We start from the raw sequence: 18,894 nt of genomic DNA on the forward strand, positions 1-18,894 counted from the left end.
GTTTAATAATGTAATTTGACAAGTAACTTTTCAGGAGTAACAAATTACAATTAGCCAATGAGGAGGTTCCCACTTTGTCTCTATCATATTTGTGATGTCACTAACAAAAAAAAACAGCAGCTGTTTGGCAAAGCAAAGCGTTTCATGCTATTAGCCACTGGCAGTATTTATTTATTTATTTATTTTTGCAATGGCCCAATTTGTGGAAGCTTGGTAGCTTTTTTTGGAGCACTTCAGTATAAATCGCATCAGTCTTTTTGGGTGAGTTCATCAGCACAGCATATTGACAATATTTATATTTATCCACTCTATGTAGATTTTAGTCTGGGCTAGCCATTCCAAGGTCTTCACGTTCTTCTGATGAAGCGATTCTTTTGCTGAACTGCTCATTGCCGTGCTGAAATGTGAAATTCCTTTTCAGGTTTTTTAGCCTTTTAGCAATTGGGAATGTTTTGGGCAAATAAAACTATTTGCAAGTCTCGCCAACCTTGACCTATGTTGCCGTTCCATCAAAACAAGCTCGGTTTCATGATGTTGTTCCTATGATGGCACTGGGTTTATTTTTATTTATTTATTTTTTAAGCAAGCTCACAGATAAGCACCTCTGCTAGTTTATCACTACTTTTCCCCCCATTTCCGAAATCCCAACTGCAGACAGTACCTAATCAGTTTGCTATCTTTCTCCTCAGTACAAACACAAAAAGTAATCTCATATACACAAATCAGTTTTTAATAGGTCATTTCAGTCACACAGATAATCACTATGAAATCCTTTGACGGGTTTAGCATTAATGTAGAATAAATATGAGCTATTCACAGAAATGCTGCATCTGCAACAGTTTTATTTTCAGAACTGTGCGGGGAATCCGAAAAATTGATGAGCTTGGCAGCATGGGAGTCGGCGGTAACGGTTATTGTGCTACTACAGCACAAAATACCCCAGCTTCAGCTTTAATCAATGCATCCTTGAACGAGCTGTTAAAAAAAGGGGGGCAATATGATTCTGACACGATCCATCAAGTTGTAGTCATCCCATTAATTCATTTCAATAGCGCTACAACTCCATTAGCAAATGAGCAAAGTAGGATTTATTTTTTTTGGCCCCTACTTGAAATAGCCCAGTAAAAATACTTCTTCACCAAATAATGTAACAGAAAAGGCTTGGAAATGACAATTTGCAGTAAATTTTACTGCACACAGGAAAAACCATGTTTAAAAAAATAAAAAATAAAACACCAATGATCATGCTCATCTGTCCTTATACATGATCTGTTTCAATATGTAAAAATGTGACGAAAAAAATATGCCCACGTTATTGGATGCCTGTCAGACAATTTGTTGAATTGTTGTGTCCCACATAATTAATCTAAATGACATCACACTTTTAGGGTCACCTAGACCCAAATTGGAATATGTTGTGTGTCCTTTCAAACAGTGTATTTCTCCTCTCCTTGTCTCTGTGGTTTGTGGTAGTGGGTAAAGCTACTGTAGAGCTCGTTAAACACCTCACGGACGCCAGGCTGCAAGCCTGTTGTTAGGAACTTGATATCCTGCTCCAGACACAAGTCCAGTATGTGGTAAATTCCCTCTGTCAGGTGCATCTTGACGTCTGGTCGCAGCGTAACCTGAAGAGACGAGAATAAGAGCTGTAGTTGAAGAAAAAGAACAAAAGCCCTCGAATAAGCCGAGCCTTCAGTCGGTAAATTAGCTTTAACCTTCAAAAACCTGCTTTTGATGGTACAGTGGCTTGTAGTACTGAGAATTGAGTCTCTGTTGTCATGGTAACCCCGTATTGCCAACTTTTGTGCTCTATTCTTTTGCTTGACCAGCCAAGTGATCAATCATATTGTGTTAGCATTAGCATCTGTGGTAAAAATTACTCTTTAAAGTTGTTTACAGTACTTGTATGACATTAAAATGATGAAGAAAATGTGCGTTTCAAGATATGATGTTGTAAACTGGGGCACGCACAAGTTATGTGTAGGTGTACATGCTCAAAGTGGCATACAGCACACCCCCAACATGGCTATCATTTGTAATTCATATCCATAATCCAGTACAACAGAAAACCTTGACCCAAAGCCAAGGTTTGAAAGGAGAAACGAACAGCATAATACATCTACTATATGTCAAATAGAAAAAAGATTGAGCAGTCAGGAACATAATAATGATGACAGATGTCGTTTGCAGAACATCAAGTGCTTTTAAATGGCAATGCATTCATGTCAATGTGGCTCATTCGCTGCCATTGACGGTAATATACGGTATGTCAAAGGTGCATGTTAACTGGGAGGGCTGTCAGCGAGTGAGTTTTTAAAAAGCTGCAATTAAAATGGGTTTCTGGGTGCTTCAAAAGCAGTTGTTTGTTTTTCAGGAGCGGCCATTTTATTACGTGTGGACTGTGGACATCTAATTATGTGTGGACAACAACTATAATGCTAATAATAACAACTTATATCACTATATTCAAAAACATTCACACTTGTGTCACTTTATGACAGCATAACATAAATATTTGACCAAATATGAGACTGATAGCATGTCTATCCTCAAATCTAGTAAAAGTACAAGCAAAACAGAAAACTGCTTACATTTTTAGCCTGCTTAGTACCTACGATGTCCCATCTGACAATACCCCACCCACCGCAAATAATATCCATCCATTTTCTCGACCGCTTACTCCTCACAAGGGTCGCGTGGGTTGCAGGAGCCTATTACAGCTGGTTTCGGGCAGTAGGCGGGGGACACCCTGAACTGGTCGCCAGCACACGGAGACAAACAACCATCCACGCTCCAAATAATAACAACAATAATAATAAGAATTAAATAAATTCTGCCTTGTTTTTGCAAACTCTGGTAGTGAACACTTATGATGGTGGTACTTGGAGATCCAAGCATTTTAGATGCTAATTGTATTCATCGCTTTTCTTCATTGGGCTTTGTCTTGAGATACAGTATTAGTTTTTTTGACTACTGGGTTCATTTGCATCTCTGTGTGAAGCCATGTTGTTAATTGAAATTATATAACAAATCTCACTTTATAAACATGATTTTCTTGTCTATTTTGGTCAAAGACTACCAGACTGCGTGTCACAGATAATCAGGACAGAGAGATGAGGCTAAATTACATTTGACTTACATGAGTTTCTCTCTTTTTAAAAAGCCAAATTTACAGCACACAATTTGATGTTTGATGACTTAAATGGAGCCCTCCTCCTGCCTTTTCCATCAGCCTGTCCATTCATTTGGCCGTCTGTCCCCATGTCCTCTGCTAAATGTGTTAATTCTGCTGCTAAACGCTGAGTCAAGTAGGCGTCGCGTTAAATACAGTCTGGGAGTGGAGAGGAGCCATGCTCGCAAGCCAGACGTGACTCACCGCACCTCCAACCAACACCAAGCCAAAAACTTAATTCCAGCACATGGAACTAGAGTAATCCTGAGCGCCTTGGCGCAGATTTGGGATCATTTTAAACAGCGCTGACAGAAAAACTTCTTCCACTCTCGGAATCTTACAGCTGAAATGTTAATGTGAGCCAACAGCGCGGCGTCGCTGGATCAGCTGAGATAGCGCGGCCTCATTTGTGTGTGCGCCACTCACAGCTGCATAAAAACAGTTGACATGGATGACAGATGGTTTTGGATTGGTGACTATGTATGACTGTGCGTGACGTCTGTCACCCGTTAAAGCTTTTTTTCCAATGCTAATATTGGAAAAATAAATCACAGAAATCACTCAAGGGTGTGTGCTTGTACCTTTTGCAGCTCTGTGACGTATTGAGCCACCATGAAGGCAGACAGTGTGGTGAAGTTTTCAGAGATGGCAGCAATGTGCGAGTACATCCTCTCTACCAGTCGGGAGCACTGCAGATAGACTTCGCTTTCTCCAGCTGCAAACACACATTGACATCGGTTCAGAGTCATTAAAGGAATACTTCACTTATTTAGCCCATTATAGCAAATAAAAAGTTAATATTTTGTCTATAATTAATTTGATACTTTCATTATTTTTCACGTACAATTAGTACCTTAAACAACACATTTTGCAACTTGCTGTCGACTGAAAATGACATCACAAGGGCTCAGGTAACCAATCATAGCTCACCTGTTTTCTAGGTTTGGTCATGTGACATTCACAAGCTGAGCTGTGATTGGTTACCTGAGCCCTTGTGATGTCATTTTCAGTCGACAGCAAGTTTTAAAATGTGTTTTTAAAGGTACTAATTGTACAGGAAAAATAATTAAAATATCAAATTTATCATAGGCAAAATAATGTTTGACTGCCAAAAATGGCTAAATAAGTAAAGTATCCCTTTAAACCTGCGAGTCAATATGTTAAGTACAAATACAGCACCAGATTCGCTGCTGCTATAAAACAAGCTAAAATGTCTCCAAAGCAAAGTCATAAATCAAAGTCATGACGAAATGGGGTTAATTAAAGCAGCGGATGCGGGGTTTGTGGAAAAAGTATACAGTGCTAATAAAACATACCGGTATTTGGTTCACCAGACGTTCTCCTGGGATGTTGAGAGCAGTTTGTCAGCATTTGTGACTGTGATTTTAGCCCTTTAAAAAAAAAAAAAATGCACAAACTGTGCATGTTTAATTTCTGTCGTATATCATCTTGTGCCACTGGTAGTGCTGACAAGCTCGGGCGAGACACTTAATACTATTTTAGTAATATTTTTAAATACATATTTTTCCTCATGCATCAACCACATTTAAAATGGCTTTTATGTCTCTGAGAAATGACTTTTTGGAACACTGTAGTCAGAGTGAAGTTTCATAAATTCTTGTTATTTAGTATTTATTTTTAAGTGAAAACATAAGTCTCTTAGTCATCCAACAAAATTGGCACATTAGAGTTGTAATGGAAAATGCACCATTTATCTATCTGTGCCTTGTAGGCAGAACCCATCAAAGCACTAAAACAGTTACCGGTATTGTCAAACTGTGGTATGGATACCACTAGTGGTACATTGGCTCCCTCTAGTGCTATGGGGGAAAGAAAAAAAAAAAACTACAGTTCAATTGTATTTAACTTTTAATTCAAATACCGGTACCATTTGCATTTGGTCTTTAAGAACTGTTTGTTTTTAAGCATTAATTTTCAGTACACTTTTCAGTACAATATTCCTAAGCAAACTTGGATAATGTTCCAATGGCTTACAATATGATCCAATATTTTAGGAATAAAAACACTGTCTCTCTGAGCCAAGTACTTTTATCAGTGTAGCAAAACGTTTGAAAACCCACCGCACTAAGAAATCGTGCAGATGAATAAATACAATGTGCAACCGTGTTACCCCTTTATATCACTGTTGTTATTTTATGGACATAACTTTCTTCCTGGTTCGCTACAATGGCAGTTGGGAAATATTTGTTATACAGAGGAGAATCACAATAAGCCCTTTACATATCCAATTTTCCAAGTGGATGAAAAGAAAATCCTTGTTCAGGCAGAAGTCTGAGTTTGAGCTCAGTTTCTTTTAATGAAAATATGAAAAATGTACCTGTGTAAAATTGGCACATTAGAGTTGTAATGGAAAATGCACCATTTATCTATCTGTGCCTTGTAGGCAGAACCCATCAAAGCACTAAAACAGTTACCGGTATTGTCAAACTGTGGTATGGATACCACTAGTGGTACATTGGCTCCCTCTAGTGCTATGGGGGAAAGAAAAAAAAAAAACTACAGTTCAATTGTATTTAACTTTTAATTCAAATACCGGTACCATTTGCATTTGGTCTTTAAGAACTGTTTGTTTTTAAGCATTAATTTTCAGTACACTTTTCAGTACAATATTCCTAAGCAAACTTGGATAATGTTCCAATGGCTTACAATATGATCCAATATTTTAGGAATAAAAACACTGTCTCTCTGAGCCAAGTACTTTTATCAGTGTAGCAAAACGTTTGAAAACCCACCGCACTAAGAAATCGTGCAGATGAATAAATACAATGTGCAACCGTGTTACCCCTTTATATCACTGTTGTTATTTTATGGACATAACTTTCTTCCTGGTTCGCTACAATGGCAGTTGGGAAATATTTGTTATACAGAGGAGAATCACAATAAGCCCTTTACATATCCAATTTTCCAAGTGGATGAAAAGAAAATCCTTGTTCAGGCAGAAGTCTGAGTTTGAGCTCAGTTTCTTTTAATGAAAATATGAAAAATGTACCTGTGTAAAATTGGCACATTAGAGTTGTAATGGAAAATGCACCATTTATCTATCTGTGCCTTGTAGGCAGAACCCATCAAAGCACTAAAACAGTTACCGGTATTGTCAAACTGTGGTATGGATACCACTAGTGGTACATTGGCTCCCTCTAGTGCTATGGGGGAAAGAAAAAAAAAAAACTACAGTTCAATTGTATTTAACTTTTAATTCAAATACCGGTACCATTTGCATTTGGTCTTTAAGAACTGTTTGTTTTTAAGCATTAATTTTCAGTACACTTTTCAGTACAATATTCCTAAGCAAACTTGGATAATGTTCCAATGGCTTACAATATGATCCAATATTTTAGGAATAAAAACACTGTCTCTCTGAGCCAAGTACTTTTCTCAGTGTAGCAAAACGTTTGAAAACCCACCGCACTAAGAAATCGTGCAGATGAATAAATACAATGTGCAACCGTGTTACCCCTTTATATCACTGTTGTTATTTTATGGACATAACTTTCTTCCTGGTTCGCTACAATGGCAGTTGGGAAATATTTGTTATACAGAGGAGAATCACAATAAGCCCTTTACATATCCAATTTTCCAAGTGGATGAAAAGAAAATCCTTGTTCAGGCAGAAGTCTGAGTTTGAGCTCAGTTTCTTTTAATGAAAATATGAAAAATGTACCTGTGTCACTGGCTCCTCTCTGCCGACCTTCCTGCATGATGGAAGCCACTAGACGGTGAAAGACATTCAAGAGTGATGGCATGGCGTTCAGCATCACCTGAATGCACACAAGGAAAGAACAAAATGCACTTATAAAATTGTCAGACAAGGAAGAATAAAGAAACCAAATAGCTTTCATATTTAATAGAAAAATACTCATTTGACTTCTACGGCTTCAAATGACTTATTAAAAGTGTGCAAAACCACATTTAAAGGCTTCAAGGGAGCATGATAAGGTTGGGAAGCTCTGCATTTATGATATGTGATATGGGCTGCTTCATTGACATTGCCTGGGATATTGAATCCATATTTCTGCTTGGTACTTGTAAAGCTTGCTTCATGCTTGATGAGTGTACGTTCGCTCGCAAATGAGACCTGCGGAATCACGCCGACAACTTTTGCAGTTGTTTACAGCAGCTTTTGCTCTCCCGGTCACAATTTGTCATAGGTGCAGACATTTTGGGCAATGCGGACACCACGTGGAGAGGCGCGGTTGCTGAAATGACGTTATTTCGCTGTGTGGAGCTGTTTGGCCCTCGCAGATGTGTCAAGCATAAGCCAAGCTTAATTCTATCTTTAAGGGATTGGCTCAGCTTGGTTGTAGGTTATGGACTTCTTAAAGAGACCCACACGTGTTGCCATTTTGCTTCCAAGCACTGTTGGGGTACCCGTGAGCAAAGTACCTAATTCTTCGAGAATCCACAAGTGATTCATAGCAACATTAGTATTTGTTTAGTTCGGGCTACATTGGTCTGACAGAGGATGAGGCGAGTAAGGGAAAACAGACATAAAGCAGGGGTGGGGGATAAAGAGGTTTTGTGTGAGGGGGTGCAACTCAAACTCAAATGGTTTCCATCAGTAAATGCCAGCCCTCCAGGATCTCCAAACACTCTGACCCATCACACCTCACCACTTCAGCTCACTTTCCTGTTCCACTTCACCTGCATTGTGCAGTCCGGTCACATCTTCCTCCTCTGTTCTCCTGCTTCCTCCCTCACACTGCATTCACTTCGACGTCACCAAATCTTTTCTTCATTTTCTGCATCGCCACACTCTAACCCCATCCCCCCACGCCCTCTCTGACAGTCACCTCTGCTGCAGCCTTTCAACTCAGAAAAAAACAAAAAACAAAAAAACATCTGATGTGCATTAGCAGGTATTTGCCTGCATTAATTCACTGCATCTGCACTCTATGTTACAGAGGTCCAGACATGACAATGTAAACCCTAGCCTACAATATAGATTAAACATGAGCACAAAATATTAATTTGCAGCCACAAAGGTCCTTGTGTACAACATAGTAATTTGTTGGTTTAATATTTCCGTGCACAACTTGGACGTTTGATTAAGCAAATGGAGTGCACATTTGCTAGCCATCCTTAAGGCTTTGATTCCTAACTAAGGTGCCATTACACACTGGTGCCACAGGAAATGAGTCAATTTCACTTAATTTGCCCAAAAATCATTATTCATTAATTACAAATGTGTTTTTGTTCATCGGTCTATGCCAGCAACGTACAGTGCCAGGCAGAATAATTAAATGCTCTCTCATTTGATGGCAGATGGCACAATAAGCCTGTATTCTCTATTCACTAATGACATTCCCACAAGTATAAATAGCGAGCAAGAATAAGTCATGGCTTTGTGTTCACTACTTCACTCATCAAGATCATCATTATTTCAGTATTTATATTTTTGTGACATTTTTTATGCTCGTTCGCTGTGAGATTTATGTAATGTTAAATGGCTACCTTGGTTCAATAAAGGTGAGGAAACACTGCCTTACAGTAAAATGTATTTCCTTTTATTGAGTTTTCATCAAGAGTCTGAAATGCCAGACTTTTCAGAATTGCTTTGAAGGTCATCCTGACTTTAAAATAAAATTTAAATCAAACTATTCTTGTCTATTGTCTTTAGCCCCAGTTTCTACCTTCCTGGGTGACAAACACAAAAAAGAATTATTCAATGCACATGCATGTTATTTTAGAGCAGGGGTGTCAAACATAAGGCCCGGGGGCCGGATCAGGCCCGCAATGGGGTTTAATCCGGCCCGCGAGATAGTTTTGTAAAGTTAAAAAAAAAAAAAAAAAAAGTAATGTCGGTCCAATTAATCAGCCGGCCACAATCAAAGCTTATAAATTCACAATTACACAAGTAAGTCTCAGTTGAGCAATGCAACTTGTACATGGAATTGCTCTGAATGTCGTTATTTTAAAAACAATTTAAAGTGAGTTTGTTTAAAAAATAAAAACATGAATCAAATACAAACGTGCTGAATAATACACACATTCAACTACACATTGACAAGGATTAACGTCCGTATAACTTCATTAACGGCACCCGGCACACAATCAGTGAACAATGTACAGGTTTATGCAAAAAAATTTGGGGACAATATTTGTACAGATGCGCCCCGCAATTTAGGGCTGGCCCACAAATAGCGAAAATCTGCATGTAATTGACGGCAACGTTTTAAAAATTATTTTACAATTTTACCGATCCGGCCCACTTGCGAATATATTTTCCTCCATGTGGCCCCTGAGCTAATATGAGTTTGACACCCCTGTTTTAGAGCAACAAATTAGCATAGTTAATTATCTATATTCAGTTATACTGTATATTAGTTATCTATATTGTGGTCAGATTTTTGGGGGGCTCCGTAGTTTGTCCATCTGAACGACAAATAAAAAGAGGATCCTGTTACTTCAAAAGCAATAGTAGATTTCTGAAAGGTGTCTTCATTTACACAAGTTAGAAATAGGCCTTTCTGTTTGTGTAACTTTAACATCTGCAACACATAAGAATATTCAAATACAGTAATTGCAGTGTTGCCGGTTTTTAACAATTATGTTGATTGAGGGCTGCAATTTGAGATTAACAGCCTTTGTTATCTTTGTCATCTCATCATGACATTGATTACGCTGATGTTTCCCAAACTTAATTGAGCCACGGCACCCATTTTACATTAATGACAACAACAATGTCACAAAAAGCATGAATACTGAAATTATAATGATCTTGTCCTCAATATAATCACAAACTCGGTGTAACATTTGGGCCTGTTTAATTGAACACAAGGTTGATTTATTCTGTTGTATGAATGGTGACGGATTGATCAGTTCATTGCACCTACTGACTGTCAACTAATTGAAGGGCATTTAATTGTTATGCCTGTCACTGTAGGTTCTGGCATAAACAGATATTATATATCGGACAAATTCATTTAAATTGGGTAATTTCCCCTGGCACGCTGGTTAGGGATCACAACATTAAAAATTTGGACCGACAGGACCAACAGTGAGATTCAATTATCGGTGTGTATTTACACACCTGCGCATGGAGTACACGTACCTGAGGATGACACTGGATGATGGCAAAAAGCGCCTCGTGAATAGCCAAGAACGCTGACTGGTAAACAAGTGCAGTCAGGTGGTCAAGCGGCACGGCCTGAAGTGCTCCGAGGACCAAGACGACGTGATGAGGGTTCCTGATCAGACCCTCTCCCTGGCGCAGCAGCGTTGTCATCGCTGTCACGGTCGGAATGGTGAAGGTCGCAGTCAAGCCCACGTCCTGACTAGACGACCTTACAAGAAACTGCAAGAAAAAGTTGGATCTTTTCAGTAGAGCATAAATTCATTTTTTTGGTAGACAAACAAGAAACTCAATACATAAGTAACTCTGCCATGTTGGTGGCACTACTGACTTCCATTTTTCAATTCTACTGTACACCCATCTGCCTTGATTAAAAATCACATATCAGCAGCCGGTGATACTGTTCCTCTGCAGTCCTGTAGGTGGTGGTAATAGCCATTATAAAATAGGTGCCAGTTAAATATGAAGCTTTTTTCAATGTAGTTCCATCACTTCCCTACTTGGCACAAGGTTTGTTTTTTTGTTTTTTTGTTTTTTGTTTTTTTTTTTTTTGGGGGGGGGGGGGGGGGGGGTAAGCATACTCTAATTGAGTTATGCTGGCAAGATACAGCAGAGCAGGGAACATAATATGTATAATAACAAATGTTTTCAATAACATTATTTTAAATAGTTCCTTATTGACCCAAAACATTGTGTTCAAAAAGCTACAGATTGAAAATGTTGTTGATGTGCACATTGTATTTTTTATTTTTTTGCCTTATACCTGATTGGATGTATTCACAGATGCTGCGTTTTTGGCTCCCTTGATCCGAAACACATTAGAACTTCATTACATGGCCCAAGTATTGCAACATGAGTGCATGTGTGTCTGATTGTCATTTGGCTCACGAGTTACTCGTAATGGCTGTCACATGTTCTTCTGGCAAGCTGTCAGTGAATGATTACAGATGAAGAACTGCAGTACTACTACCAAACGTTTGCTTTATAATGTATTCTGCTCCTCTGAAAGCTCTGATTGTGCATACTACTTCCAGTCATTCCTTATTTCTCCTTCTCTAACTGTATTCAAAATCATTACTACAAAAGCTACGTTCTGGACTAAGCCATGCTTATTAGAATATGTGAACATTTTACTTACCACCATGGCAGACTGAATTTGTGGTACAAGGAACCACAGAGTTTTGGAGCAAGGTTCAGGTAATTGGCAGCAGGACAGCATCTTGGTGATGTTGACGACAGCCAGCACTTCCTGGAGATGTTATAAACTCAACTGTCACAATATGAGGTACACCTGCACATTTGAATGATACCTAAAAGAAGGGGCCTACCAAACATATTAGCAACAGCTCTTAAAATAAATTCATACCTGATCTGACAGTGTTGAACAAAATTGAGCTTGACTCTCATTACATTGTAACCCGTGTCAGTCATAGCAAAAACAGGAGAAGGAAATCAAACCTTGTAATTTCCAGAGCTCAGCTTGCAAGTGTCTAACCCATCTTTGATCATAGTGAGCAACATGGTGAACTGGCAGTGAGTGCTGTTCTCCAGCAGGTGGTGCAGCAGTTTTTGCACAGCTGGCTCCAGCTCATCTGTGTCAGTTGAGGACAGCCACTGAGCTAAAAGAAAATGTGCAAAATTATAATTTTGTTTTCCAATTCTAGTGCACTAAATTAGTCAAAATTATTGTGTTTGGTGTGTTAATTCATAGATTACTTACCTGCCAAAAGTTTGAGTACATTCTGAATAATTTGAGCATACAACTCATCTATCGCTTTAACTTTGTTCTCTTCCCCTTCCTCCTCCTTTCCTCGCGTCTTCATCACCACCATGTAGAACGCTGACAGGAAACGCAGGGCGGAAACAAGGAACTCCACAGGTCTGGCCGCCAAGTTCATTTCTTTCAGGATCTGCTGGCAGAAACCCTGATAAAGAGTCTGGTGGCTCAGGGTGGTCTTGTCATCGCCCCCCGCTGCCAAGGAGGACAGCTCACACCGCAGCATGACCGTGACGGTGTCGACCACAAAGGCGGGACTGAGCGAGCAGCCGGACTGTTCGGCGAGTTCGCTGACAATCTGGGCCTTCAGGACTGTCTCCACAGCTGTTCTTAACGAGGACGTGGTTCTTGCGAAGGTCTGGGTCAAAGTCTGATCCATCGATTTACTCCTTCCCAGGTAAGAGGTCATCGCCTTGCAGGCGGCGGCCAACGATGCCAGTAGAAGATGAACAGACATGATGGAGCCTCCAGGATTTGCTGTGGTGTCCTCACTGGTAAGAAATGAAGCAATCTGGTCCAGATTGAGGCGCACGCTGCTGCTCCTGACCATAATTAAATGGACCAAACGCATGATGAAGTCCTGCGTGGCTTTCATCAAATCCAACCAATCAGAGCTGCTGGTGGAGCTAAATCGCCCTTTCTTGCTGTGCCAGAGGATTGAGGACACAACGGCCTGCAGCAGAGTGCTGCCATGAATGATCTTCAGAACACCTGAGAACTTTTTGCCCTCCACAAGACAAGCAATTCTCTTGAGCAGCTTCACTTGGAATCCTGCGAAACAATATGCTAAATCCGGAGTTTCGGAATAACAAGCGGTGGATGTGAGCATGAAGGTGAGGAGGAGAAAAATGGATGACAGATCCTCAGAGTTCAGTCCATCTGGGTGTAAGCTTGTTAAGACTGACAGCAGGTCTATCAGCTCTTTGGTTTGAGCCTCACTCAAAAGTACAAACACTTTCCCAGACTGAGAGGACATCATCACATCCTTTACTATGGTCTGTTTCATTAAGGCGGACAAAAGCACCGTCTCACCCTTTTGTGCTTCCTGATACTTCCTGAGCGTGGGACAAACTTTCGGGGCATGCGCCGCTGTTAGAATTCCGAAAATCCTTTGTGAGATTGAACCAACAGTGGCGGAGAATAGCGACGGCAACTCGGCCAGAATGGAGCTGCGGATAAGCTGTGAGGATATGAGGGAGACAGAGAGTTGATCTTTGCTTCTGCTAGACTGCTCGTTCAGCAACGAGATCACCAGAACATTTGTGATGCAGTTCACGTCTTCCCTGTTCAAGTAGGGCGCCAGCAAAGGTAGATTAGTTGTGACGACATACCAGTGTGCAACCCGGTGGGAGCTCGAGTCCACACTGCTTATCTGCCCGTCCCACATCTGATCTCCTTCTGAACAGAAGCGAAGCTCGTCTCTAGCTGAAATAAACTCGACTGCCCTGTTTAGGGTCTCTGAGGTTGTTGGTTCTGCGAGTAAGGTTGAGTCCAACAGAACTTTCTTAATCTGTTGCGACGTGAGGAGCTTGAGATGGACAGAGCTGATGGGACTGCGCGGATGAAGACGTACAGAGTTTATTTCACAATTGAGGAGATTCTCGATGCTTGTTAAGGCTGCATTGGAGTCAAGGGGTGTGTATTTGCTACAGTAGATGTGAAAGAGTGTGTCCACTTCTATCCAACTGTATCTGAGCAGAAGAACTGCTTCTTGAGTTTTCAGCTCCCATTGAGATTGACATACTTTTTGAGACTCTTCCAGGTCTACATTATTTTTTCTTTTCTTCTTTGCTTTCTGAAGTGAACTCACATTGGCTTTTATAGGCTTGCTTTCTGTGGACAAAAGTTGCAGCAGGTCATTGAGAACCTTCTGCATCTCCTCCATCAGGCGTTGACCTTGTCTGACTAAGGGAAGCGGAGAAGCATTGTCTAGAGTCTTCAGACTGAACAAAACAACGTGAAGTAGCTGGCTCAGATTGAAAAGCTTCACTGACGCGTCTTCTCGCTTCCAATCTCCCTTCTCTTCACTATTCACTCCAGCCACCTCCATCTTCTCTGCCTCGTCGTCTCCCTTTACCAGGTCAGGTAAAACATCTTTTCTCAAGCTCTCCAGCACTAAGGAGCAAATCTCAAAGCCCTGTGAGGGCGGTGTGTCCAGAACGCTGGCCCTGAGTGAGGCGGAGACGCCATCGCAAAGCAGAGGGGGTCGAACGTTGTCAAGGGATGGCTGGCAGATCACAGAGAGGAGTTCAGAGAAGAAGTGAGGCAGCTGGCGGAGTTTGGTGTATATCTGGAGTAGACTACATAGCATCATCTGTTGGGGGGAAATAAAAAAAAAAGCTTTAGACAGGAAAACATTTAAAGCAGCTAAAAAAAATTTTTTTTAAAAAAGAGCAATTTAGAATGACTCTAAAAAGCATGTGTATTATCAGGGCTGGATCTATGGAATGGCCTCAAATCTGATATTAAAACTTGTATGAACTTGAGGCAATTCAAAAATGTACACAAATTACTTTATGCAGAAATATGCAGTTGAATTAAATAGCTTTTTTTTTTTATTATACTGTATTCATAAATAAGTCTTGAGACTATTTTCTTCTTCTCAATTTTCTTCAGTTTTTCTCATATTTTAACAATTACAAACATGTATACTACCACCTTTTCTTACCAATGAATAGCAACTCTTTGCGTCGTGCTATTTGCAGCATTTGGAAAATGGCAGTTTTGGGTGGAGAGTGTTGGCGCTATTACAACAGCTCTGTTAACTTTCACTTTTATTTATACTTTTTCACCTATTTAGTATTCTTTTTGGAACATGCTAACCGTTTACACTATTAGAGCACTACTACTACCACTACTTTATATTTTCTTGGAAATCTATCCTCAGTACATAGATAACATGAACCATATAAGCTGCCACTTTTATCCAACGGCTTTTAAACCTGGTAGTAGATTCACACAGTGTTTCACATGCACTGAAAAACTCCTAATATGTTTATTTTGTTTGAATTCCCTCACAAATTTCCTTGCAGACACATGCAGCAATCTTAAATTTTAAAAAATTTGGACCAGTGACCTACAGCAGCACAACGCTCAGCTAATTAGTTTAGTTTCCCCTGTGTGAGGGGGAAAAACAATTTTGTTATCATGTCAATATTAAGTAGCATGGTTGGGTGCTTTGGAAAGATATTTGGTCACCTCGGAGGCTAGGAGGCGTAACTATATTGAATTACACACTCCAACATAACCCGCAGTGGAAATACAGAGATAATCATGTTTTTATTGTTGCAGATTGTAGCAAACTGAATTGTATTATCCTGCTTGGTGGCTATCACATACCAAATTCCTGTAGTATTAATTATGAAAAAAAACTACACCAAGACCTGTCTGGCTCGTTGAACTCGTGTTTCCATACATTCGGCATTAACCCAGGCTGAAGATAACAAATTCTCCATGTCTGGTTCAAGAATCATGTGGTTGAGACCCAGTAACACCTTCAAACAGCGATACCATGCAGGGATGCTGAAATGCAAAGAATATGTTCACAAGTCGACACACACCCATACCTTGGATCCTTAAAACACTCAAGAGGAATTGAAAATCATTGATTTACCTTGGCTGGGCCTGATCGAAGAGAATTCGGGTGAGGCTTTTGTAAAAGTTGAGCTGGACCTCTGCATGCCTTATTCTGTCTGCTGCCACATTATAAATATCCGCAGACAGAGCCTGGCTAAGCAGTGATTCCGCAGCCAGCAGTGCCAGACTCCAACTTTCTGGCTTACAGGGGACATTGGCAGGGGACAAATCCAAAGCGGGCAATAACTTTGTGAGGAAATTGAAACACAACATCCTCTGCTCTTCCTCGTTTTCTGCTCTACATTTTCTGTAACTTTCGAGAAAGAATTTAAAAAGCAATGGCACCGTGTTTGACTTCACTGAGTAAAGCAATGGCGGCTCACAAGAACCTAATTTGCAAAGTACAGCACTGGCTGGCCTTAGGGGGCCTTTTGTCCCACCGGGTCCACGTTTCCCAGTATCCTCTTTGGAAGGTAGAAGCTCCTCCTTGTAGGATGCCAGGTGCTCAGCAGAGAAAAGTGATAACTGAAGGATGGAGTCTATCCTGACCCGAATGTCTCTACAAATATGCTGGCGGAGACTCAGATGTGTGTGGGAAGGAGCATACTCAGCAGATGTCAGCATGTGTCTGAGGAGCAATAATGGCTGGATCAGCTGGTTTGTTACCAAGGCGAAAACTCTGTTTGGATTGGCCTGTTGTCGCTGAACTGATAAATATGATGTTAAAACCTGAAGCAACAAATCAAATAAATGAGCTCCAATGGTGATTTTCTTCGGCTTCTCCTCTATCTCTTGGCTAAGGAGCTCTTCAGTTTGAGGGGCCAGGTCACTTGTGAGAAGACAGTCACTTACAGTGTCAGGAATGACTTCAGGCTGATGGGTTCCCGAGGGAAAAGCTTGTTGCAGTTGATGGCAGGCGAAGGAGCAAACTTTCACCGAGAGACTGACCATGAGTTCATACTTGGTGGTGAAGACAGATGAGAGAGTAGAGGATGAGAGAATTCCCTGGCACACACTCAGCAGAGTCGACACACCCACCGACAGCCTGGTGGGGGTTCCGGCACACTCCTCAAGGAGGTTGAGTAGTAGCTAGAAAGAAGAAGAAGAAGAAAAAAAAAGTATGTCATTTGTTGCTCTTGAAGTACATCATAGAAGTGATTCCCAACTACTGCTCAAGTGTGCCGTGAGAAATCATCAGGTGTACAGCAGCAAATTATCCAGTTTCACTTGATTGGTCTGAAAATAATTTATTTCGTATAACTAATACTAAATAATCTATAATCTTTGTTCATCCATCTAAACCACCATTGTTGATACCTACATTGTGCTGCTGTTGTACGTTAACTCGTTTTGATTTTCAGTAGGCAAATTGCACTTTGTTATATTCATTTTTTAATGTGAAATGGTCCTATACTTTGGACATTATATTGTATTGCATATAACTTATATTTTGTTTCACTATCCTTTCTGCTTCAGTTTTGACAGTTGCGATCACATTGCGATCTTGAGCAAAGTCTATCTAGTAAAATGGCCAAGATTGTAAATTCTAGACTTTTTTATGAGTTTTTTTTCCCTCAAAAGTCTGAAAAAACATGTATTATTCTTTTTAATAGAAAAGTAAAAATCTTCAAATCACACACCTGTGCCATGTTGTGCCTCACACTGACCGTCTTGCCCTGCTTGAGAGCAACATGGAGCTTCCGACTATGAAGAAAAGCATCAAAACAACTCCACAGGCCCTCGAGCACAGTTTGTGAGAACTCAACCTTTTTATTATACCAGCCTGTCAGAGCATACGTGCACCAATCCAACAGCACCTATAACAGCACAAAGTTGTATTTATGTAGGCGAAGGATAACTTTATCATACACATGGATTCAGAACATCTACCTGTTCCTTGTTGGGTAGCAAGCACTGAGAGGAGATCCAGGCAAAACGTGCTAGCTTTAACTTGTCCTCCCATGGAGTGTGAGGGCTCTTTAGCTTCAGATGGATGCCAGAGTAGATGGCAGCCATTGTTGCTGCTTCTCAAACCTAATGAGGATGGAATGCATTAGAGCTGATGTTTGTATATTGCACCATTAAGCTACCTTAAGTGATTTTGGAGCAACAAGTCATGTAAGACTATTTATTTACTAGAATACAACACATTGGTGATTCTCAAAGTGTGGTGGGTACCAAGTGGGCTGCCTCTAGTTGTGAGTGAAGTATCACTGAATTAAATATTCAAACTGTGCATAATGTCACAGTGGCTTAACCTTTAAAAAAAAAATCAAATACAGTACAGTACATGTAAATACAGTTCAGTTGCATTTAACCTTTAGGTACATACAGTCATCTTTTATTGTTTTAAAACTTTTTTAACTCAATGTATGAATAATACAGTCTCATTGGAACATTAAGTACAGTTTTCCATTTCCCTATTATTTATCTATTATTTATTATTTACTCTTGGGTCAATTATGTATGCTTCTGTAAATCAGTGTTGACGCCTTGACGGTGCTTCGTGAAGAGGTATTTTATTTATTTATTTATTTATTTATTTAAGTGGCACTACGTTTGACAACTACTGCCTAGATTTTTATTTTTTTTCCTCGTTGACTATAAGCATAACATTACATGATCATGACTGGGGGCTACCAGTCAAAAGTTTGAACACACTCCTATGTCCCAATCTTTGGCTTGCCGTGTACTGTAAAATAAATAATATATGTGCTATATAAGTGTCAAAGCTCATTTCATTCTAGTTGTGACTGATTGGTGCCCAAGTTTCGGTTGAGGACTTAAAACTGTTTGTGCGCTGAAATGACGGCTACCATGTAGCACACCAAGCTAACAACCAGATCGACTAATATTACATTGAAGTCTGCTTTTCGTCTGCGAACAAAAAATGGCAAACGTCACCTGGCCGCATCGCCATTTATTCATACTAATAACCAAAACTTAAAACACATTACTGTAAATTCATTCAACTTACGATTTCTCAGTTCACACGTGTCTCCTGTTTTTCATTTCTACGACCTTTCAACTTCTACCCGGCCCACTAGGCAAAAGCAGTAGATAATCGATTATGAAAACGCTGGTCAACAGTTCATTGCATTTTCCGAACGAAAGTCGTCATGAAAACATTTTACAAATTTAAACAACATACATTTCTGTTTGAAGCCTATTGTACTGTCAAAATTATACTGCATATTGTCATATTTTAACACACATACACAATGACCAAGCCTAAATCTTTTAAACGGGTTGATTTGGCAGCAGCAAGATGTTTCT

The 18,894-nt window shown here is 40.0% G+C and overlaps 1 protein-coding gene across 2 annotated transcripts; it reads right to left on the bottom strand.

Annotated features, from left to right (window-relative positions):
* Positions 1-714: 714 nt before the first annotated feature.
* Positions 715-18,660, bottom strand: urb2 (URB2 ribosome biogenesis homolog). Of its 2 annotated transcripts, XM_077519935.1 has the most exons (13): positions 18,596-18,660; positions 17,509-17,652; positions 17,259-17,435; positions 15,656-16,707; positions 15,426-15,564; positions 11,986-14,356; positions 11,724-11,884; positions 11,404-11,514; positions 10,245-10,487; positions 6,855-6,951; positions 4,489-4,563; positions 3,754-3,887; positions 715-1,625 (listed from the first exon to the last, which is right to left on the bottom strand). In XM_077519935.1, exons 2-13 carry the CDS (start codon positions 17,632-17,634, stop codon positions 1,428-1,430), a joined length of 4,884 nt encoding a protein of 1,627 aa, XP_077376061.1. In that variant the 5' UTR covers positions 17,635-17,652; positions 18,596-18,660; the 3' UTR covers positions 715-1,427. The 2 variants fall into 2 exon arrangements, with proteins under 2 accessions (XP_077376061.1, XP_077376062.1); XM_077519936.1 differs by lacking the exon at positions 4,489-4,563.
* Between the last annotated feature and the right edge of the window lie 234 nt (positions 18,661-18,894).

This window comes from Festucalex cinctus, chromosome 4 (genome assembly GCF_051991245.1).
Source record: "Festucalex cinctus isolate MCC-2025b chromosome 4, RoL_Fcin_1.0, whole genome shotgun sequence".
Classification (NCBI taxonomy): domain Eukaryota; kingdom Metazoa; phylum Chordata; class Actinopteri; order Syngnathiformes; family Syngnathidae; genus Festucalex; species Festucalex cinctus.